Genomic DNA, 23,780 nt, shown 5'->3' on the forward strand with positions numbered 1-23,780 from the left:
AGTTTAGTGACAGTTGCTGTTTTTGCAACCAGGCAGATCTGGGTTTGATGCCTGCTATCAGAACTACTGTTTCATTTGGGACAAAGCCTTGACTTTTCTGAATGCCAGATTCTTTTTCTAGAAATGGGCTTCTAAGGGTGGTGTTTAGCATCCAGGAAGCAGTGTATATAAGTGCTTAGCCCAGGCCTGGCAGAGCACTGGTGCCCCTGGGAGTGGTAGATGCCCCATTCGGGCTCCCTGAGGTCGGATGTGACCCCCCCACTCCCCCACTGCAGCTGTTTTACCCCTGACATAAAGACCTGGCCCCTGCCGTCTGAGGGCAAGGCGGAAGTGAGGCAGGCAGCCCAGGCAGCTTCCTCTTTTTTTTTTTTTTTTTTTTTTTTTTTTTTTTGCCCTGCTGTGAGCCCAGGACTCCTTGTTGCTTAGAGCTTCAGAACAGGGAACCCTGCACCATGGCCTCCCGTGCAGCACCAGTCCGGCAGACATGCTGTTGCTTCAATGTCCGAGTCGCCACCACCGCCCTGGCCGTCTACCATATAGTGAGTATCGGGGTAGCTGGGGTGCTTGTTATATGTGTGTGTGAGTGTGTGAGTGTGTGCTGACCCACTGAGACCTTCTAATAGGTGAATTACTACCTATCACTTGTCTGTGGGACTTGGGACAAGCCCTGTGCTGCTCTGGGCTTCAGTAGTCCCCTGTCAAATGTGAGTAGGATAGTGTCCTTAAGGCTGTAGGTATGCAAAGAGAAGGGCAAGCTGTGATTGCTCCAGGATGCTGGGTCCCATGCAGGCTTGGGTGCAGGGCCTTCTGGGCCCTATCCTAGGGCTGGGCTCTGGGGTCACACCTTTGGCCTTCCAGTGAGATCCAGGGGACCCTTTTCCTCTCAGCTCACAGCCCAGTTTAGCTACTGCATTCTCCCTTCAAGGACAGCTCAAGTTCTGTGCTTTGGGGAACTGCTGGGTGCAGCCAGCATGACCAAGTGGCCCCTGTCATGCCACAGCATGCCACCAGTCTCTCCCTTTGGAGTAGCCCAAGGTCGGGGTCTCTGTTCTGTTCTGTTCGGATCTATACCCCCTCCCCCAGCCCCTGGCCACACTCAGCTCCCCGAAGTCCAGGCATCTTTCTGCTTCGCTGACTCAGACAGAGCCTGTGGCTAGCAGCTCTCCTGGGCCTGGAAGCGCTTCCTCAAAATCAACCTAAATCCGTAGGCTGCTGAGCCTGGTGACATCTGCTTCCGGCCACAGGCAGGGTGTCTGGGCTGTGGTAAGAACCTGCTCTGTCCCTAGGCTCTTGTGTATGCCTTGCTACCTCCTCCCCCTCCCCAATTCCCAGACTTCGCTGTGCCACCTTGGGTGACTGACTTGCTTAACCTCTCTGAGTCTGTTTCCTTATATCAAATGAAGATAAGGATGACAAGAGCCATGTGCTAGGTTGCTGTGTGGTGAAATTGGTATCTATAAAGCCCGAGGGATGTTACTTAACACAGTCCACTGCCTTTTTATGAGTGTGCCCCAACCTGTGCATCTAGAGCAGCAGTTCTCAACCCTCCTAATGCAGTTCCTCATATTGTGGTGACCCCGACGATAATGTTATTTTTGTTGCTACTTCATAGCTGTAATTTTGCTACTGTTAGGAATCATATTATTATTATTATTAGAGATAGGTGTTTGACAAAGGGAGCTGGACCCACAGGTTGAGAACCACCGATTTGGAGACTGGCATTAGGGATACCTCAGAGGGCATCCCACACAGCCTCAGTCAGCACAGGAGCTTAGAGAGGCGATGGCAGTCTGTCTCCACATCAAGTCTTTCAGGCTATCTATCTACCTCTGAGATGGTACAACATTCTGGAAAGGATGTGGCGAGAATGCTTATGACAGCTCTGCTCTAGCCAGCTGCCGAGCTTCTGGGAAAATATGACTGGGGGCCTGCTTCCCTTTCTAAAGTGGGGATGGGGTTGTGGACTGGGGGTTTCTAACCCAGATGCTGGCAGTGTGCCAAGGGGGTCACTAAGTGGCTTCAGTGGGGTGGAGGGGCTGGCGGTGGCTGGGGCCCTTGTTCCATCTGCTCCTGTGATCATGCTCCTGCCTTTGAGAGAAATACGTTCTGTCTGATCATCTGCTATCTCAGAACACATTAAACATATTAAAAAAACAACAAAAAAGCAAAACCACCCCAGTAGACTGTACTGCGTGACCATTGAGGTTCTTCTTGTCCATGCCATCCAAGCTCCTCAGCTGTGGATGGGTGAGTGATGTCCTGTTTCCATAGAGACCTGGAGACTGTGGATCAAGTGATCCAGGAAGGCTTCCTAGAAGGAGCACCATAGGTGGGAGGCGGGGGTTGGCTGTAGTATTGGTGGGGAAGTATGGATGAGAAGCTGGGGTACAAAGGTGAGGGGTATCTGCTTCAGGGACCCTACTGAGACTGCCAGGGAGGTTGGGGGGGGGCGGGGAGAAGTGACAAGAGCATCAGGTGAAGTTGAGCCTTTGTCCCTTTCCCCCAGTGTTCCTCCGCTATTTGGGGCTTGGTAGGTCTTTGCATTGTATGCCAGCAGTCACCCCCAGCCACCATTCAGGTCCCTAGGTGTGGGCCATGATTGTGCAGACTGTAGAAACACTGCTTGGTATGTGAGTCATTCAGAGACATGGAATGTTCTAGAGCCATGGGGGTTGTGGGGAGGGAGGCAGTAGAACAGAAGAGGAGCCTGGAAGACAGATACCACCCCAGGGACTGGGTTAGGGTATATAGCTGATCTTCCTGCCCCCTTGGGTAGAGACCCCTGTCCCTTCCCAGAAGAGAAGGGCTGGGGGGCTTTCCTTTGGTGCAGCATGTGGCTGGCAGGTGTGCCAACAGGACCTCAAACATCTGGAGAGAAAACGAGAAGCCTCTACCAGATGTACAGTCACTCCTGTTGGCGTCATCTGGAGCCAGCCATGGGTGACATCTCTGTACGTTGCGAGCTATTTGTGGATGTGGGGAGAGTTAATTTTGGCCTTTGATGCTAGAGATAGGGCCATGCTTCATGGAACTGTAGGGGTGCAATTATGGGAAGATCCTACCTGGCCACCATGGTTCGTGGTCGGGATGCTCCAGGCTCTCAGGCTCGCACACAGGGAAGTGAGATGCTCTCCCCCAGCTGGACTCTTGAGTCCTGCCTAGGCTGTCCTAAGTTGGTATCAGAAAACAAGGAGGGAGGAGGAGACCCCAGCAGACCTTTTAGTAGGGAAATCCCTGTGCTCTCCCTTGCTGTATTCCTGTATTCCTGATAAGGTGAGGGAGGCTGACACCTGCTGCCATTAGCTTGTGGACTGTGAAAGCTCTGTCATCCCCCCCCCCCACACTTTTCTGCTTTTATTTTATTTCTTTGAGACAAGGGCTTGCTATGAAGCCCAAGCTGGCCTAGAACTCACTCTCCCACTTCAGCCTCCAGAGCTGTGTTTACAGATGTGCTCTACCACACTCTGTTCACGAGCTATTTTTTTTTTTCCTTTCTCTCCTCCTGCTCCTTTTATTGTGACACCAGGAAGGGATGGCACCCGGGGCCTCAGACACACCAGGGAAACCTGCTGACAGGGATGCATTCCCAGCCCCCTTTTTATTTTGACCCAGTGTCTTACAAGTTGCCCAGGCTAGCCTGGAACTTGTGTGCTTCCTCCCTCAGCCTTCAGAACATCTGGATTACAGGCCTGTACCACTAGACCCAGCGCACAGGCTACCTTTTAAAACAAGCATTTTGTTTTTGAAACAGTTTCTGACTGAGAGGAAACTGCAGATTTGGTGCAGAGAGCTCCCGAGTGCCCCTTTCCTGTCTCCACACTGCCTGTGTCTCATGTTAGTGGGACACAGGTGGGACAGTTGGTCCATCAGTACCAACACACTGTGCTTTCCCTTTCTGTCCTTATCCTTTTTCTGTTTCAGAGTCCCTCTGGGACATATCTCAGTGGGTGCCATCCTTCTCGAGTTCCCCTGGACAGAAGCAGGCCCTCAGGGTTCCTGGAGTCTTTGGATTTGATGACTGGGACACTTCTGAGGAGCTCTGTCGGGCATTCTGCTGACTGTGCATCCCTCGGGGTTGCCTGGTGGGCTGTCACAATGAGCCCAGGTACCTGTGCACCAGGGAGGACAATCGTTACGGTTAAAGCACTGTGTAGAGGAGTTGCACTACCCACATCTCTCATCACCGCTGATGATGATATCGACCCTGTTGTGGACATTTTTTTTTTTTTGCTGCTGAGTTTTCTTTCTCCCCTTTCCCTTTGGGGAGTGGCTCTTTGCCCAGCTCATATGCATGGAGTCGAGAGTGAGTTTCCACCTTCTGGAGGGTAAACTAGACACACAAAGTCCTGGGGCTTCCTTGTGGGACAGCCGTCTAATTCCCATGTGCCATGACGTGTGAGTGGCTTACTGGTATATTAGATGGGGACTCACGATACATATTGTTCTGGTTAACAAGCAGGGCAGCTCCAACAGTTGCTAGAGCATTGCTTTGTACACAGGAAACCTTCACTGTGTGCAACATATATACAAGGGCGAAAGGGACAGTGGTCTCCTTGCTATGCCCTGGCTGGGTTAGTGTGACTGCTTCGGAGGCCCTCTCCTCCCTCAGTCTTCTGGGATTCATTTTTTTCTCTTTCGTGATCTTCCAGGTAGCTTCCTTTTTCGGGAAGCCCTGCTGGCTTGCCTGCCTCGGATCTCCAGGCTTCTTCCTTGAACTTCATGTGTGGGTAGTGAGGACATGACCTTGAGCAGGCAGGAGCCTATCTTTGCGATCTGGGCCTCAGTTTTTCCCAGCTGTTAATCCAGGCTGAGGGTCTCTGTGCCAAGGGTGATTCCTTTCAGGTTTTCAGCTTGGGAGTCCTGGGTGATGTGGGGTTGGCATGTGAGGGACTGTCCATGGCTAGCAATGGGAACCAATCACAGAGGTCATCCCTCCTTTTTGAAAGCACAAGCGCTCAACAGGGATCTAAAAACTAGCCCCTTTGTCTCAGTGGGGAAAGTGTCAACCAAGGTCTGAGGACCTGGTACCTTCTTGCCTAATGCCCTAGGCTGGACAGAGGCAAGATCCAGCCACTGCTGTGTGCCCTTCCTACCTTGGAGAGGCCAGCAGGGTAGGCCCAGGGTCCTGGCCTCTCCTTAGCACCATTTTGGGCATCTTGCTTGAATGCTACCCCCGAGGAGCCTCAGGATAGAGGTTCAGGTTCCCTCAGTTTCCCAGGGAGCCAGTGCCCCCAGTGTGAGCCCCAGACAGCAGCTGACTCCACACACACCCTCAGAAGAGGAAATTGAGGCACAGGGAAGCCAAAAGGGGCTGCTGAGGGGACAAGCTGCTGAGGGGACAGGCTGCCGAGGGGACAGGTCAACCGGCTCTTTTGATAAAGAACAAAGAGCCTGAGTTCCTGATCCAGATGGAGGAAGGGAACACAGTGATACTCCCTGTAGCCACGGGCTGCCGCACCCAGCAGCCATGTTCTATAGGGCAGCCCACATGTCAAGACTCAGTTTCATCATTACCTGCACCGAGGGGAAAGTGGGGTCCTGACAGGCTGCGTAGGAGGGACCGGGGAGGCTGTAAGAGAGCATGTCAGCATTCAGGGGAGGACCTGGGCATATAGCTGTCGGAACACGCACTGCTGTTATTGGGCCCTGAAAATGGGCACACACCGTTCATGTTACTTGTCTGAATGCACTAACAGGTTTGTGACCTTTTTTTATTTATGGAAACAGAACAAAGAAAGTCATAAATCAACAGACTTTCAAATGCATTGCTGGAAACACTTCCTTACAGCCAAGGAGGGAAGCCTCTGCCACGGGCCTCAGATGCTTATCTGGGACATTTTTAGCCTTTGTGTTGGTGGAGGCTTGGGGTCTGTTAGTATATTCTGAAAGAATTTATTCAACAGTCTTAGCTTAGGGGCTAAAGAGAGTCTATATAAGCCAACCTGTGACATCCCAATTCTCCACAATCACTGACTCTAATCTATCAGCCTTGTAGTTTAATGTGTAGTGTTTAGAGGAGGTATAGGTGGTTTTTTTGTTTTTTTGTTTTTTTCCCTCGTAACTTCAGTTAACAAGATAAGTAGGAAGTGGTGGTATGAGGAATTGCCTGGGGTGGCTATACAGGAAGTTGAAGATGAGCAACCAGGCCATGGGCTGAGGCTGGAGAACAACTTCACATAGGTGCCCACGAAGGGAGGTTAGTCAGCCTCCCCCTGCCCCCGTCCTCGGGAATCTCTATCATTCTGTCCCTTCCTTGACCTGTCATTCCATTCCCAGGTCCTGTGTCTTTGGGCAGATCCACCTCCTGTCTTCTCTTCAGGTGGGCAGCCTTGCTGGGGAGGGGATCTCCAGAGAGCTGGGCCAGGCTGCCAGTGCTCTGGGTACAGCATGTCCCAAGCCACTGGTGGTAAACGATGTCAAGTGTCATCCATGATGCTACTCTCTGGCCTCTGTGTATGCTCTGACTTCTCAACTGTGTTCCCAGCCTGTCTCACACCTTCCCCAGCCGCATAACTGCTGTCATTAATGGGGTGTGATTTGATGACTTCCAATCCTGTTTACTAGGTGGGCTGCCTCAGTTTCCTGGATGGGGCTCACTCTCTGTGCTTCCCTCAAGCAATCTGCCATGACTGAGCCCTTTTCCAGGGAAATTCCCTTCCTCTAAGGATCCTTCCCCAAGCTCCCGTCATGTCCCCAGATCCTGCACTTATGTCTATGTGCTCTGCCTTGCAGGTTGGCGCAGTGGTTGGCTTGGCATGAGTCATCTTTGATAAGTGTCGAGGCCTGGCATGCAGCAGGTGACAGCCAATACCTAGTAGCTTCAATTTTTGTAAACCATTAACTCATAACTTACCCCAAACCGTGACCAACTCTCACCAAACAACTGTCCCCTGAGGTGTCCCTCTGGTCACTGCCCTGCTCTGTGACTGCCGTGGCTGTGTCTCAGGGCTTGGAGCTCTCCAGGGCAGTGTCTTTACTGCCTTAGACTCCTGAGTATCACCTCAGCCCCCCCTTCACTGCACAGGGTGCCATGGTGGGACCCTCCTGGGTGCATTTATTTGTCTGCTTCTCTGTGAGGGAAGATGGTGCTTGGGTAGTTTCAGGTCTGAGGCTTCTAGTTGCAGCTGCTGTTAGCTTGCGTTTCTTGTTCTCACACGGGAGCTCTGTGGGGATCAGTCCATCTTTTTTTGGGGCACCAACTTTTGTGGCAGGTAGATGTCTCCTCATTTTCTCATTACAAGGACTCTCTGAGGCGAGGTTTCTGCTCATTCTCTCTTCTATATTGGGGAAACGGAGGTACAGAGAAGTTCAAGTGGCCTGGTGAGGGTCACACAGGACACTTGAGCTATACTCAGTTCTCTTTTGTTTTTCTTCTTTCTTTCCTTTCTTTCTTTCCTCTCTCCCTTCCTTCCCTTTTTCTTTACTTCCTTTTCTCTTGGAGACAAGGTCTTCATTCCCGAGAATAATCTAGAATTCCCCATCCTCTTGCTTGCACCTCCTAGATGCTGGGATTATGGGCGTGTACCACCACAAACAGGGCCTCTGGGCCCTCGAGAGGGTCCAGGCAGTGAGGAGGGATAGTTAATCACACTGGGGCAGGGGTGGGGAGGGCTGTCAGGCCTGGGGGAGGGGCACCAGCTCTGGTGACTCTGGACAGTGAGGGAGCCAGCTGGGTGCAGTGGAGTGTGCAAACAGGCTGAGGGTGCTGCGATGGCATCTGGAGGCTGGGGAGGACCAGAGGAGACAGTGTTTTGGGGGGAGTGACCCTACACAGGCACCATGATAAGCTGTGACAGGAAGAGGGAAAGGGAGGGGAGCTTCCTCTAGCTGCTGACACTTCTGCCTCCTCTGTGTCCTTGAAGATGACTTGACCTGGGTTCCTCAGGGTGGGACAAATATCAACCATAAAGTTTCTCAACGCTCTAAGCCAACTAGCAGGACACAGGGCAGGGCTGATCTGCCCTTGTGGGTCAATGACAAAGGGTGTGGGTGGTGCCAGGGACCCACTGTTGGTGAACGATGAGGACAGGCCTGGGCATGACTCTTCAATTCATCTCGAAGGGTTGCTAGGAAACCTCCCCCACTTCCCCTTTCTACTTTTGATGAGTGGTTTATTCGGTGGCTCCCAAGGTGGGACTGACATCCACTAAAATAGAACCAGGAGGCATCAGGGCCCAGGGGCTTAGGACATAGCTTTGCCTGTAAATGGGGCTTCTAGGGGAGCCCAGAAAATTAGGCTCGCAGCTGGGAAGGTGGCCGCAAGCAGCTATTGTTGTTTTGAATTATTTTCTATAATCATCCCCCCCCATGTATGGATGTGTGTCTGTGCTGCATGTATGTCTGTGCTGCATGTATGTGTGCACACCGTAGAGGTCAGAAGAGGGGCAGCAGGTTCCCCGGAATTGGCGTTACAATGGTTGTGAGCATCCATGTGGACGCTGTGGAACTGTCCTCGGGGAAGATGAAGCCATCTTTCCAGTCCCACTATTTGGGAACTTTTGACTCTCAGCTGGTGAAAGGCTTCAAGCAGACTCTGAAGTGAGGGACTATCGTCCTTCTCGTGTCCCCATACCTTCCTCTTTCTGTCCAGCCTCATGGGAACCTAGAGGGAGAGGTGTGATGTCAGCAGCCCTGCCCCCTACGGTCACACTCGCCTCGTCACCATGGCACGGGAACATTGCCCTGCCATCTCCCACCCATGCAATCAGTGCCAGTGGCAGTATTTTCATCAGTGACCACAGCCGTGACTTACATGCCCCCCAGCACGCCCACAGGTGTTCCCTCCATCACCAGTCCTGCCACAGCCGCTGACACCTATGCCAGGCTGACGCTGCGGACATAGTCCCGCCCCTTCTCATCAGCATGGCTGCCACTCACAGCCTGACATCTCCTTCCTGCATCCTATGCCCCAGCCACTGGCCTGCCTTCTCCCTCACACCCTTTCCATGTGGGTGCCCAGTCCTGCTCCAACTGTATACCAGCTCTATGCCCTGTGCCCCTGCAGCAACCTTGGAGGGTGTTTGTCCTCATTTCGAGGCCCTGAGGGGTCAGTGGTTAGCTCAGGGTGCAGAGCTCATAGCCACAAAAGGTCATCTGTGTGGTGGGACGATGATGGGGTGGAGACAGCAGGCTCAATGACGTCCATCTCCACTATGGAGAGAGGACAGCATGGGTCCCCAGGACACTGCCGGTCAATTTCCTGCAGCCTGGAAGTCTCAGGGCAGCAGCTAGGTGGGGTACAGGGTCAGTGAGAGGGGAGGCTAGGTCTGGAAAGCCCCCCTTTTGTCCTCTGTCCTCTCATGGCTGCCCTGAAAGAGCCGATTGCTTCTCGGGAGCTTGATGCTCACTGAGGCGTGTGGCCATGCCTGAACGGTGTCCTCCGGGCTGGTGTCCCTGGAGGCTTTGTGGGTGGAAGGCCATTGATATGGGGCTTTGCTCTCTCATACTCTTCCAGTGGCCTCCGGTGCCCGTGGAAGAGACCCTTTGCATGGTAAAAACTGAAGCATGGGAGGAGACAGGGAGAGGCCGGCATCACAGGTCACACAGATGGGAAGGGAGTATGTGGGACTCCAGAGTCTGCAGCTCTGAGAGTCAGAGGCCCTGGATAGTTCCCAGGGAGGAGGCAGAGGCTGATAACAGGTCCACCAGCCCTGAGCAGAGCCCCCTGGTGTGGGGGCAGAGGCACAAGATTCCATCCAGCATGGCCTGTGGAGCAGAGCATCCCCCTTCTCCCCCCTCCTCTCCTCTCCTCTGCTCTCCTCTCCTCTCCATTTCTCCCCCCTCCGCTCCCCTGCCCTCCCCTCCCTTTCTGTCTTTGTTGACTGGGCTGTAAGACAGAATCATCATGTTTACTGGACCACAGGCACTTGTAGGACCATTTATGTTCAGGTCTGAGCACACAGTGGGGCCAGTAATGTTAGGAGCCGCCATTCCCTCTCTTGGGGAGCACAAGGCAGTGGGCTCTGAGGGTACCTGGTGAGCTGACTCATTTCTTGCCTTGCTGTGTGACCTTGGGCTGCTATCTGCCCTCTCTGAGCCCCAGACTCTCAAATGGCAAATGAGGAAACTCCCCATCCCCTCAGCCCCTCAGCAACTGAGCAGAGATCCAGGTGACAGAGCTCAGCAGAAACTTTTTTTTTCAGGGGTGGGGGGGCGGGTGGTGGTGTGTGTGACTGGACAACACTCTGGGCCTAACAAACATTCCTGGTGCTGAGGTCCGGGATGGCCCCTGACCAACCTTCTTGAGGAGCCCATAAGGGAGGGTGTAGGAAAGCCTCAGCAGGGCCAGGAGGCCAAAGGCATAGGGAGCAAAGGGGTCAAGACCGCAACCTCTGAGCCTGGCCTGTGGAAAGGGCAGAGCATGAAGACAGACCCTGTCATGGCCCTTTCTTGACGCTTCCCATGTCACTGGCTACTCCCAAGGGTTGTTGCTGGGACATGAGTGGTGGTGTCCCTCAGAGTACAGGCCCAGGCTGAGGAGTCTGTGGGGTAGGGACTATGAGGAGCCATGTTCCCTGAAGTGGGGTAACAGTTAAGGTGTTCCTCTGGAGTCCTAGATGCACTATGAATAAGTATATTTTTTTCAGCTTGAGTCACGGCCTCATGCAGCCCAGGCTGGATTCAAACTGGCTATATAACTTAGTGTGGATGACCCTGATCCTCCTGCCTCCAATTCCCAGGAAGAAGTATTGCAAAGCGATGTAGTGTGTGTGATTTGTGGGGTGCTGGAGATCAAGCCAGCATGGCCTGCATGCTGGGCAAGCACTGTACCCTAGCCCCAATGTGAGGGTTTCTGAAGTTTGTACCGCCTCCTTGATTAATCTCTAGAGGATCTTGGTGTGTAGTTACGGCGTTTTCAGTACCCTGCACACAGCGTAGGAATGCAGACCTATTCTGAAGCTTTCCTGGATGGTGGTGTGTGGCCATGGTGACTATTCTCTCTGGGGTCTGGGCCAGCAGACCTGCTTCATTGTGTTTGGAGATGGCAAGGTGTAGATGGAGGTTCTGTCCTGCCAGTTCCCACAGTCATTTAGTCCCAAATGAACACACAGAGGATTATATTAATTACAAACTGTTTGGCCTGTTTGCTCAGGCTCCTTGTTATCTAGCTCTTTCTTAATTATTAACACAACTATCAATCTAAGTATTTCTACACGGCCTTATTTTACCAGAGAATGCCCAGACATCCTACCTTCCCAGTGGCTATGGCGTCTCTTTCCCTTGCCTGCTTCCCTGCCTCTTCCCAGAATTCTCCTGGTCTGGGAGCCCCGCCTATACTCCCTGCCTGGCTACTGACCAATCAGCATTTATTCATCAACCAATAAAAGAAACATATTCACAGCACACAGAAGGACATCCCCCAACAGCAAGGTTGCTGCATTGAAGACTTAGATGCTTATCTCCACCCTGCTCATGCTTGCTGTGTGACATCAAGCCTCCTCGAATCTCTGAACTCATGAAAGGAACAGAGAGATCTTATAATACAGGTGGACCCAGGGCTCATCTGACAACTGGAAGTTGGGACAGTCTCATTTTGAGTTACTTGGCAAATCCCTGGGCTCAGGCCTGGTTGGGGGTGGGGGGCTTCAGCTCTTTCTCAGCATCCCTACCACTGTTGATCCTGCTGCTTCTCAGGACAGCTGGCAGCCTTTTGGATGAAGCAGAGCCTTTGGATCCCTTCACATCAGGCAGAGGAGCAGTTAGAATGAGCCTGTCAGTGAAGCTGCCTGACCCAAGGCAGGCTCTGACCTCTGCCTCTGCCAGGTTCCCCCCAGGGCTTTTCTAAGCCATGTAGTCTGTGCCTCCTGCATCCACAATTGCCTTTTTACAGATGGGCAAACTCAGAGAGGTGAAGTAACTTTCTCAAGGACACGTGGCAATCTGGACCCAAAGCCTGGAGCCATCTCTCCATCCATTTCCTATGCTGTCCTTTCTGAGTTCCCAAACTGGACATTCAGAATGATAGACTGAGACTGGTACCCGTGCTAAAGACAAGACAAGACAAAACAAAACAAAACAAAACAAAACAAAAACAAAAATACCCTAAGCCAACCAAACATTCTCCCAGAGTTAGCAAGGGGAAACAGATGGAGGGTATCTGGCTGCCTGTCTGCTCAGTGTGACCTGCTACTTAGTAAGCCATCGCAAACCTAGGCTGTATTGATAGAAAAAGGGTACCCACACAAGGGAGGGGGGACTGCTGACTGAGTGTGGGGAGATTGTTCCTGGAGAACTGAGTGTGTTGTAGTATGGAAGGGCCATAGAACTCCTGGAAAGACAGGCACACGGAAGGGTATGAGGTCCACCAGTGGTTACATAGCGTAGGGCTCTTTTCTGCTGGATGGCCATTGTGTGGACAAAATGTGACCCCTGACATCCTTTCTAACTGCAGTTCTGGCAACTGGGACAACCAATACTTAGGCCTGTTAGAATCACCCCTTCTTTCTGTCCCTCATGGTAAGGGTCCCTAAGGCATAGGATTCATTCATTCATTCATTCATTCATTCATTCATTCATTCATTCATTCTTCTCTAAATGTAACAGCCACATCAGTAAATAAACAAGCAACCCAGGCCTCCTTGCTAGAGCTGCAGCCCAGGCCACACCTGCTCCTAGTTGTGTATTCAGCTCCTTTGTAGCTGAGAAATCAGAGACCCTGGAGCTGTGGTGACTGGTAGCCGCCCTCCCAGGGCCTGCTGCTCCACAGTGCATCCTAGGCCTCTGCTGACAGCTCATGGGCTTGAAGTCCATGATGCTTGGGTGTGGTGACCAAGGTCGCATGTCGGCCAGAGCCTGTTCGGGACTGGGGAGTGCAGGGAGGGGATGCAGTTGGGGCGCCCGATCTTCAGCCCCTGAGAGAGAGAGGCAATGTCTTCTGGAAGTGGGGGTGCCCCTTCTGAGTCTGCCCTGTGCCTCCTCAGAGGGGTACCTAAGAGCTTGTGAATGAACCCTACTTACAGATGAGGAAACCGAGTCACTTGTCCACAGTCACACAGCAAGAAAGGGGAAGGGTCAGGATGAGGCATTTGAGCCTCATCCGTATGTTTCCCCAGGATGCTCACTGACTAGGCAAGCTTTCACTCCAGTGTCTTGACCACACCCTGCTTGGATGGCAGTCCTGGCTGACTGGTATCCACTCTCCCTCAGGTCATGAGTGTCTTGCTGTTCATCGAGCACGTGGTGGAGGTGGCCCGTGGTAAGGTCTCCTGCAGGTTCTCCAAGATGCCATATCTCAGGATCGGTATGTCTGGGGACAGCAGTGGTTGGGAGGGGACCTGTGGGCTGGGGGGAGGTCTGTGGTTCTGCCATCTTTGCTGTATTCCTGTGCGCCCCTGACTCTTTAGGAACCTGGGGTACTTCATCTTCAAATGAGGCTCTCTCCTGTTTGTACTAAGGGCTTCCTCAGGCTCGGAGGCTCAGACCCACTGTACTGGCCACTTCACATGTGTCCTACCCACCCATCTCTCCCTGTGCCATTCATAGCCCTCACCTGGGTGAGAAGAGCCGCATCCCACCCTGGTCTTGTCCCAGGCTTAGCTGTTCACACTCACGGCCCCACATTAGCTGTTCCCAAAGCCTGATCACCGGAACCCATTCAGGCTTTGCCACAGTCTCTGCCCTGCCTTGCAGCCGACCTGCTCTCCAGCTTCCTGCTCATTGGAGTGCTCTTCGCCATCAGCATCAGCCTGCTGTACGGAGTGGTCAAGGTGAGGCCTGTGCAGGGATGGAGGGGCCAGGAGCAGATGCCTTCCTGCTGTCCTGAGAACCCCACAGAACCCCACTCCACATGTTCGGGGGAGATGCTGCTCCCCATGGGACTCCATAGTCTATCAGCTTCAGGCCCTTCCAGGATGTGACCTCCTAGGGGCTGGGCTATCAGTGGGACTATGAGTAGGGTTGGGGGCTTTGGGATAAAAGAAGGAGGGGACAATAATGTGGAGTATAGGGAGACTGATAGCGCTGCGCTTGCCCTTAGGGACAAGAGTCCCCGCCCCACCCCCACTGCAGAGGAACACTGGCTCATGGAATCCTGGGAATGTGTGGCTGTACTAGGGACAGCAGGCAGACCCAGAGTGGGAGTGGGGGTGACTTGGGGGATGGGGGAAAGACTAAGTCAGGCTGTGACTCCACTTCCTGTAAAAGAGGAGCCATCTGCTCCATGGCTTCTAGGTTGACCTTGTCACTCGGCCACCTGGAGAGAGCCTTGCCCTGAAGGTGGAGGGGATGCTGGTCAGGCAAGGTGATGGCCTGGAGTGTCCCTCCCTGGCCACCCCTGCTGCGTCTGAGAACCTCACCTCTCAGGTGTGTCCCTACTGTGTGACATGCCAACAGGGGACTGCAGAAACTTACACTGTCCAGCTAAAAATCGAAGAGCAGGGCTCCCTGAAGACTCAAACAGGGTTTCTCCGTCACCTGTGAGACAACTATGAGGGCCCCCAGGATACCACCTTTTCTGTGACTTTGCCTCCCAATGGGGGCAGTGCTGGGTTCCCACCAACGGAGACAGACACTGACTGACCTCTTAGCGACCCTTTTCATGGCCTGTCACATCTGGCCTTGACCACCTGGAGGACGATGGCTACTGCGAAGGGCAGGCTCCTCCCCATGGGCCTTTCCCTGCTGCTGCCTCTGTCTCTGGCCCTGTGCTCAGTCCCCTCATCTAACAAATTATGGATCTAGCTGGTGTCTCTTTCCAGGGTGCCCTGTTCAGTTCCCTTCTCTGTAGTGGACACCTTGTGGGCTCTTGAGGAAGAAAGAATAAGTCAGGCTCTGCTATCAGAGTGTCACCCAGCTTCTGCTACTGGGATGAAAATATCCGAGAGAACCATGCAGAAGGAGAGTTCATTTTGGCTTGTTTTTCCAACCCACGGTGTGCTGGCTCTCCTTCTTTGGGTGTGACACGAGGCACAGTATCACAGTGGGGAGGAAGTTGCATTTGGCTGGCAAAGCTGCTCATTTCATAGTAGCCAGGAAGGAGGGAGAGGAGAAAAGGGGCCATGGATAAGTTCAGAGCACACGCCCAGTGGCCTTACACACCCCTACATCCCACCATTTCCCATACCATTATCTCATGTCTTCTTTGCTGGGCTCAGTTGGTAGAGTGCTTGCCCAGCATACTTGCACACATACACATGCATGCACACACACATGCAGGCGTGCAGGTATGCACGCATACACGCACACACACACACACACACACACACACACACACAAACACACATGCATGACCCTGGGTTCAATACTCAGCACTGCACAGACAAGGCATGATGATATATACCTGCAGTCTGTGCTCTGGAGGCAGAGGCAGGAGAATTAGGGGTTCCAGGTCATCCCTGGATACAAAGGGAGTTTGAGGCCAGCCTAGAGTATCTGAGATCACGTCTTAAAAACAAAGACAAAAAAACCAAAAGACAGGCAAACATAAAACTCTAACAGAGCCCCTGTATATGGAGTTGGTTCCCTGGTGTCCTCTGAGACACCAAGATGCCCCTCTCCCAGTCCCCAGAGTGTGACCCACTGGAAAGTGTGTGGATCCAGGCAGGGCCTAGTCACTGATCTGGTAGCATCAGAGAAAGCCAGGGAGGGAGCAGGATGCGTGGGGACAGGGGCAGGCTGGAGTGCTGGCATGTCAGGGGTACCTGACAGGATGGACCTGCCTTCTAGAACCGGGAGAAGTACCTGATGCCCTTCCTGTCCCTTCAAATCATGGACTTCCTGCTGTGCCTGCTCACGCTGCTGGGCTCCTACATCGAGTTGCCAGCCTACCTGAAGATTGCCACCCGGCCCCGGCCCGTGAGTACCTGTGTGCATGACCTCACCTGGGCAGCCTGGCCAGGCCCCTAATCCCTGCAAACCACTCCCAGGCTCCTTCCTATGCAGGCTGTGCCTCATGCCTTAGGACCAAATGAGAGTGACGTGGGGTTGGAACCTGGTGTGTAATGCTACCACAGGGCAACAGCCCCTAGCCCCAGATGAAAGTAATATATATATGTCTCCAGGCCTCAGAGTCTGGTGAGATGGCTGTTTACACTGGCTGTGTGTGGGTTACCCCAGAGAGAAGGGGGTGGTGCCCTTCCAGGCCTCAGCTTAAGTCTAATTCCTCTTTTGGAATCAAATGGAGACGGCTGGACGGTCAAGACCAAGGAACAAAGGAATGGAGAAAAACTGTGGTGACCCTCGCCAGTCACAATGCACACAGCTCTGTTGCACTTGCCTTTCACAATCCCCCAACTCCAGTCCTTGAAGGGCTGGGCTTCTGGAAAGTGGGAGGGCTGGGAGTTAGAAGACCCCTGTTTGTGGTCCTAGCTCTGCACACACCCTGGTGTGAGCGTCACATGTCCCTTTCTTTAAGCACAGTTGATGAGGAGATGGCTGGTGGCTTGTGTGGAGAGTCTCTCTAAGGGAGGGCCGCTCTGTGCCCTGCCCATGGAGTCTCATGCCTCTTCTTGGTCCTCCTAAGGGCTCCTCTAAGGTCCCCCTGATGACACTGCAGCTGCTCGACTTCTGCCTGAGTATCCTGACCCTGTGCAGCACCTACATGGAAGTGCCCACCTACCTTAACTTCAAGTCCATGAACCACATGGTGAGTCTTGGCAGAAGACCAGGCTACATCCCCACTGTGCAGCTTGGGGCAAGATCCGCCCCCACACCCCGGAGAGCGGTCATGGTTAGAGGCTGAGTTTCCTGAGGGGAAGACTCAGGTGTGACTGACATATTGGGGGAGCAACTGTCATACAGAAGCATATAGGGTGAAAGGAGGCCTGGCCATAATGAGCCACACATCATCCTGCTCTGAGAAGTGCATTATAGGAATGACGCTAAGTGTCCACTGCTGTCTAACTCACTGTCCAAAGCGTTGTGGCTTAAAATAATAATTGGGGTGGCTTGCTAGGTGGTTCAGATGGGGACAACTAGCATGACAGCTAGGCTGGAGGTGAGGGATTTGCTCCCCCCAGACATCTTACCCAGTTCCCCACACACTGACCTTAAGTAGGGCAGCCTGAGTATCCTCAGGGCATGGCTGCTGGCTGTCTTCAGTAGAGGGATTGAGGCATCAATAGGGATATCTTCATCTGGGATCAGGTTGGCTGTTCTGGAAAGCTCACATCTGTACCCCAATGAGTCTAGCCCCACCCTCCAGCAAAGAGAACAGTGTTACTTAATTCAGAAGAAGGGGGATCAAAGAAGGTGTGTGTGTGTGTGGTTCCAGAAGTAGTGGTGTTCACCTGTAATCATAGCACTTGGGAGGATGAGACAGGAGGATTGCTGTAAGTCTGAGACCAACTGGGCTATAATTGCAAGACTATTTCAACAAACAGACAGGCAGAAAGAATGTGTGGGCATATCTGCTCCTTGCCCAGAGATGGTGCCTCTCTTACCTGGTGTCAAGAAAGTTGGTCCCAGCTGGAGCTACCCTGGTGGTGGTGGGTTTGACCTGTCAGGTGTTAGAGGACTAGGTGGCTCTTGGCAGCTAAAGCTGTTCTATGAGGATATGAGGTGGTTCCCAATCTGGGAAGCAGCTACACTCATTTCCCCTGTGGCTCCTGAGTTGGGAGTTGCCTAGGTGGAGTGTGCGTGTGTGTGCGTGCGTGCGTGTGTGCAAGCGTTCGTGTGTGTGTGTGTGTGTGTGTGTGTGTGTGTGTGTGTACCCACCCTGACTGATGGGGGAACTAGGGCCCCCAGGGCTGAGGTATTGATGTGGTTTTATATTGTTGCAGAATTATCTCCCGAGCCAAGAAGGCATGCCTCACAGCCAGTTCGTCAACATGATGATCATCTTCTCAGTCGCTTTTATCACTGTGCTCATCCTGAAGGTGAGTGGCCCTGCGACCCCATGGTTCTGTGAGCCTGGTTAGAGTTGTGCAGTGGCTCAGGTGAGGAAGCAGGATGAGGTGTGTTTGTGGTCCCCTCCTGCTTCTAACCTTTCCCCAGCCCTCCTGCTTAGCTTGGAACACTTGGGGACATTCTGCTTAGAGGGTGTGGGTCTGTGAAGCCGAGTGTACTCAGCTCCCTGGGCCCAGCATGTAGCTCTTTGTGACACTGGTCCAGTGTGCTGTCCTAAGTTACATTTCAGTGACACACAGTATTCTGTGTGCTCTTAAAAACACAACAACGTATCAGGGGGTTTTGTTTTGTTTTGTTTTTGAGACAAACATACTATGTAGCCCAGACTGACTTTGAACTCCTAATCCTCCTGCCTCCACTTTCCAAGTGCTGGGATCATAGCTACGTACTCATTCTTAGCTCAGAGGTAGTTTTGAAGAGGACTATGCCACTGTTGTGCTGTTTCAAGATGGATGGGGTCCTTCAGTTTCCCATCACTCAAATGGCTGAGTAGGGCATACCTGGCTGTGTCCAGGGAGGCTAGAGGGCCGATCAAGAAGCCTGGAGAGTCCTCCTGCATGGTGGCTGTGGGTATGAGGATGGGCAGTCTCTGGGGCATGCCAAGCTGGTATGTGAGAAAGCTCAAAGCCCCAGCGGGAGGGGAGTCTGAGCAGCTGTTTGGATGCTGCCTTCTGGGGTGAGCGAGTGTGGCTCCCTGGAGGCACTGACTATCCAGAGCTTCTCAGGCAAGAGCAGGGGGGTGAACAGAGCACAGACTAAACAGGCTCTTTTCCAGGTCTACATGTTCAAGTGTGTGTTGAGATGCTACAGATTAATAAAGTACACAAATTTGGCCACAGAGAACAGCAGCTCCAAGATGTTCCTCAAGGTGAGCCTGATGAAGGGTCAAATACCAGGGCTACCACCCTCTTGCTGTGCCACTTGGGGCTAGTTCCTTTCTGGGCCTCAGTACTTGTAAGAAGATTGTTGGACTAGAAGAAATGTAAACAGCATCAACTCTGATGGTCTAAGATTCCATCTATCCATCCACCTCCCTACCAACCCATTATCCATCCATCTACCCATCTAACATCCAGCTATCTACCCAACTACCTACCCATCCATCAATTAATCTATTCATTCATCCATCTATCTACCTACTCATCCATCCATCCAACCATTAAACATCATACACTTACTCATTGTCTATCTATCCATTATCCATCCATCCATCTACCTACCTACCCACCCATTCATCATCTATCCATCTACTCACCTATCCACCTACCATCCAGCCAACTACCCACCCACCCACCCATCTATTCAGTTACCCATCTATTCACTGACTCATCTGTCCATCCATTCATCCACCTACCCATCCATCACCATCATCCAACCATTATACATTCATACATTTACTTATTCTATAATCCATCCATCCATCCATCCATCTTTCATCCTATCCACTCACTTATCCATCTACCCATTCATTAAATTATCATCTATCCTATATATCTACTCATCCATCCAACTGCCCATCTAACCATCATTCATTCATCTACCCACTCATCCATCTACCCAGACATCTAACCACCAACACCCATCCACCCACCCGTCCCTCCATTCATCCTCCTATGACTCACCTCCCATCTATCCATATATCTATTCATCCATCCAACCACACATCCAAACAGCCGTATTCTATCTACCCTCATCCATCCACATCCACCCATTCAGTCACCATTCACCATCCATCCAACCAAGCACCATCCACTTATTATTCATCATCTATCCTTCCATCCTTCCTCTGTCCTTTCCTGCCTCTTGTTCCTTTGGTCTTGTACCCAATCCTGGAGGGTAGATGACATTGTGATGTCACCTCTGTCTTAGGGGTGTGCACAGTCTAGAGTGGTCCCAGTTGCTGAGATGTGTTTATACCTTGGTATGAAACATTGAGCTGGCACACCAGTGCATCAGGGAATGCTTCCTGGAGGAGGTGACCTCTGGTAGGGGACTGGAAAGAGAGAGTGCCTGGAAGCAGCTGACTGTGACATGATGGAAAATTGCAGCTGCCCTAAGTGTTGGTAGCTCATTGCGTTAGCTATGACTGCAAGCACCAGAGACCTAACTCCTATTGATTTAAATCCTGAAAGGAATTTAGAAGCATTTAGAAGTCCAATATAGGTGTAGTTGAGTCCTGATCTTGGGGTTTGATTCCCATATACTCTCCTTTCCCCAGTCTTGGCTCCAATTTCAGGCAGAAGCCATAAGCTGACATCCTACCCTTTTAGTAACCCCAGCAGAAAGAGTCGTATATCTGACTGGACCAATGTGGGTCACATGATTTCCCCCAGTTAGAAGATTATAGCCAGGGGGATAGAATTCGACTCTGAGTGACTCATCCTAGGTGACATGTCTACCTGCTGGATGGGAGCCAGTTCTTTCTTCTTGTTGTTGTTATTTGTTTTTAAAGAGTTATTTATTTATTTATTTATTTATTTATTTATCATGTATACAGTGTTCCGTTATATGTATTCCTGTTCACCAGGAACCTCATAGATGGTTGTGAGCCACCATGTGGTTGATGGGAATTGAACTCAGGACCTCTGGAACAGCAGTCAAGGCTCTTAACTTCTGAGCCATCTCTCCAGCCCAAGGAGCCAGTTCTTTGGAGAGCATTTGGGCTGAGAATGTTCATTGAAGCCCTGGGATATTGAGGCCAATGGGCCAAGGCAGGTGCATGCCTTGTGGGAATCAGAAGTGTAACCTGTAGCCCAGGTTAGATTTGAAAGTGTTCAGCTGTCTCCTCTGTCTTTTCCAGGTGGCTCTGCCGTCCTATGAGGAAGCCTTGTCTCTACCCACTAAGAATTTAGAGGGGGACCCTGCTCCACCCCCATACTCAGAAGTGTGAGCCCACCAGGCCTCAGCGCTTGGGCTGGGAGGGGTGGGACCTCCTCCTCCTGCTTCTTCTTTACTTTGGTGGCTGCTGTGACCTCCTACAGGACAATCTGCTTGTGTATCCCCTTACTGTCCTCTCCTCCTGGAGACCCCTCACTCATGACTGAGTCACCCCTGGCCTTAAAGACCCTTGGAGTCTCAGAATACTCAGCCTAGCAGCTCAACTTGTCCCCAGTAGCAAAGACACTTGTTCAGAGCACAGTCATGGCAAATTTGGTAGAGTGAGTTTGGTTACAAGCAACCAGCTTGATGTGCTTAGCCAGGCAGCCAGCACTACAGAGGCAACAAGAAAGGAATTTAGCCAACCAATAGTTCTGGGTGTTCGTTTATATGAAACTCTCAGGTTACAGGGCAGTTCATGATCGTGGTTACCCATTTGCCAACTCTGTATCCTCAGAGTATACATATAAAACAATTGCTTCAAACAGATTGCTCAAGCAAATAGCAATTCAGCCAACTGTTGTTACTAGGATTTATGATAAAATCCCATAAAAAAAAAAAACAAAAACAAAAACAAAACAAAAACCGCAGTGTCAAACAAAGGAAAAGTAAAGGAAGTGGAGTTCCTTCCTATCCTCACTTCAATGCACCCGGTGGGTACCTAGCCTCTCTCTGCTTGCCTTCTGCTAGTAGCTAGAGGCTGGGGAATCCAACACACATTCCTGCAGCTGCCCTGTCCATTCTGCTCGGCATGGAATATAATGATGGCTTCTGTTTTAAACAGTCCCTTCCTACCAGCCACTGCTCTGATGGCAAGCTGTCCTCACCTTCAGACAAGTGCTGGCTCTGTGTTCCCCATGGCCACATAGTAGTGAGGTCCTTGCAAGGGTCACCTTAGCCACAGACAGATTTAGGGTCTGGTTGTCATGCCATCCCAACAGCCAGGTTGGTTCGGCCTGTTCTGACAAAGGGTATGTATGCTCAGATGATGACAGGCTTGGAGTCAGATGCTCTGTGGGTAGCTGTCTGTCTGCATGGCTGCCCAATTGGTACAGGCTAGCCCATGGGAGGGGGGTGAAGAACCATCCAGAGGCTTGTCTCCCATGGTGGCAGCAGAGAGGGTCGGTCCATACCTTTCTGCTGGCTTTCCCATCGCTAGGGGTTGTGCTGAGGATTAATCCTATGGCTAGGGATCTGCACCTTGCCTGTGGTGTGGACGGGGTTGCAGGGTCGAGAGAGGGTCCCATTGCACCTGTGTCATTGCTTGTGTGTGTGACTTGGAATAGGGGGCCAATAAAGCAGCTGCAAGCTCTGCTCTGGCTCATGTGGTTTTTGACAGATGATGCAGGGACAGAGGACCAGCCTCTGGCCTCCAGCCTTCATTATCCCAGCACACATGTGCATAACACTTCTGCTCTCCACCCCCTCCCCCCGCCTGCCCAGCTTGTCAGTGTCACCCCCCCATGCTGTTTCTGACCACAGGTCACTATGTGAACTTCCTCACATCTCCCCAGTCCAGGGGGAACTCTATTCACAATGAGAGAGATGGCCTCCAGCCAGGGCCTGTTCTGGATGCTGGGAACTCACAGGCTGGCGCTGGGAGACAGATCCATAAATGGTGGTCATTACTTAGGGCAGGGGGTGGGAGAGTGGGGGGGAGAGAGGAGTCCATGACCTCAGAGTTCCGAGGATGAAGTTTCTTAGGGGACATTTCACCAAATGGAGTGAATGACAGGTTGGGCTAAGTAAAGGTTGGTCCAGGCCAAAGCTGCAGAATGTGCAGGGCCGCCATGGTGTGGGAAGGGCTGGGCTCAGTGTTCTTACAGCTGAGCAAAGTGGAGGCAAGCATGGGCCCTTGCATGGCAGGACTCTTTGCTTGCTCACCCTGGCCAATCTCATCCTGAAGAGCACACCATGGATGAAGAAGGAAGTGAGCAACAGAAGCTTTAGTGAGTCCATTATGCCCACTGTCCCCCCCCCCAACATAGCCCTGATGATTCTTAGGTCTTACCACAGAGGGAAAAGGCCAGGGAACTTGGGTTTCAGGCATGGCTGGATCCAAGACTGATGTTTTCCTCATCACGTGTCTTTCTCCATCTCCTGTTTCTCCTGCTGCGGCTGCTGAGCAGTGAAGACCTGCCTAGGAGGGACTTCAGGAGACAGCTACAGTAGTTTGAGTCAACATCTGTCACCAAAAGAGACCAAATATCTGGCATGGTGGCATACTTGAGGACAGAGGCAAGAGGATCTCAAGTCATTTACACTAGCCCGAGCTGCATAGTAAGACCTTGTCTAAAAAATCCAAGTGCTGGGGGGGGGGGGGTGTATAACTCAGTGCTTTCCAAGCACGCACAAGGTTCTGGGTTCAATCCCCAATAAAAACAAAGTCAAAAGCTAAAGACCCAAGCCTCAGACCTGTCAGGGCACCCTGGAAACAGAAAATTTCACTGTGTGATCTTGCTTTTTATCAGATCCCCCAAGCAACCGATAACATGTGACCCCAGCACTGATGCAAAAGGAGTTTCAGAGAGATGCAGGGACACCAGGTGACTTTCCCAAAGCTCCACATCACTTGGGTTAGACGGAAGCCTTTATTTCCAGTGTCAACTGAGGGTTGTTGGGATGGACTGGACTGTGTGAGCTTGTGTCTTGCAAAGATCCATGTGAAGACTCCTTACCCTGACCCCAAGCTGCCCCAGCAAGTAGGGGATGGGGCAAGGTCAGAGGTCACAAGAAGCCACTTTGCATCCCATCATCATTTGGTCCAATGGGCCAAACCGTGGATCCCAAGGACAAGAAGGAGTCTGGGTGTACTTCTGCTTCCCCACTCCCTGCCCCCAGTGCTGGCCAGGAGTCTTGGAGCTGAGCTGTGTGGTGGGATTGTGCCCTGTGGTCAGGCAGCAGAGAGGGGGCAGCCTAGGGACAGGAAATAGCTGGGTTTGGGAAAGTTCATGTGGCCAGCCAAGTCAAGCGAGCTGTGGTCGCCTGGGCAGCCTGTGTAGGGGCCTCTCAATGCTCTCCTTGAGGCTCAGACAGGGGCTCTTTGATGGGGAATGGGG

At 52.1% G+C, this 23,780-nt stretch overlaps 1 protein-coding gene across 1 annotated transcript; it reads left to right on the top strand.

Moving 5' to 3' along the window:
• Nucleotides 1-400: 400 nt before the first annotated feature.
• Nucleotides 401-22,035, top strand: Laptm5 (lysosomal protein transmembrane 5). Its single transcript, XM_051188952.1, has 8 exons — nt 401-539; nt 13,147-13,240; nt 13,630-13,706; nt 15,664-15,792; nt 16,460-16,582; nt 17,718-17,813; nt 18,620-18,712; nt 20,645-22,035. The coding sequence occupies exons 1-8, from the start codon at nt 453-455 to the stop codon at nt 20,732-20,734; spliced, it is 789 nt and encodes a 262-aa protein (XP_051044909.1). The 5' UTR covers nt 401-452; the 3' UTR covers nt 20,735-22,035.
• Nucleotides 22,036-23,780: the final 1,745 nt, after the last annotated feature.

Source organism: Phodopus roborovskii, unplaced genomic scaffold (assembly GCF_943737965.1).
Source record: "Phodopus roborovskii unplaced genomic scaffold, PHOROB, whole genome shotgun sequence".
NCBI classification, from domain to species: Eukaryota; Metazoa; Chordata; class Mammalia; order Rodentia; family Cricetidae; genus Phodopus; species Phodopus roborovskii.

Excerpts from the sequence above, each read along its gene's own strand:
- Laptm5 (XM_051188952.1), top strand. The coding sequence starts at position 453 with ATGGCCTCCCGTGCAGCACCAGTCCGGCAGACATGCTGTTGCTTCAAT. Across the intron at positions 540-13,146 it reads CCCTGGCCGTCTACCATATA|GTCATGAGTGTCTTGCTGTT; the intron begins GTGAGTATCGGG and ends ACTCTCCCTCAG. Across the intron at positions 13,241-13,629 it reads GATGCCATATCTCAGGATCG|CCGACCTGCTCTCCAGCTTC; the intron begins GTATGTCTGGGG and ends CCTGCCTTGCAG.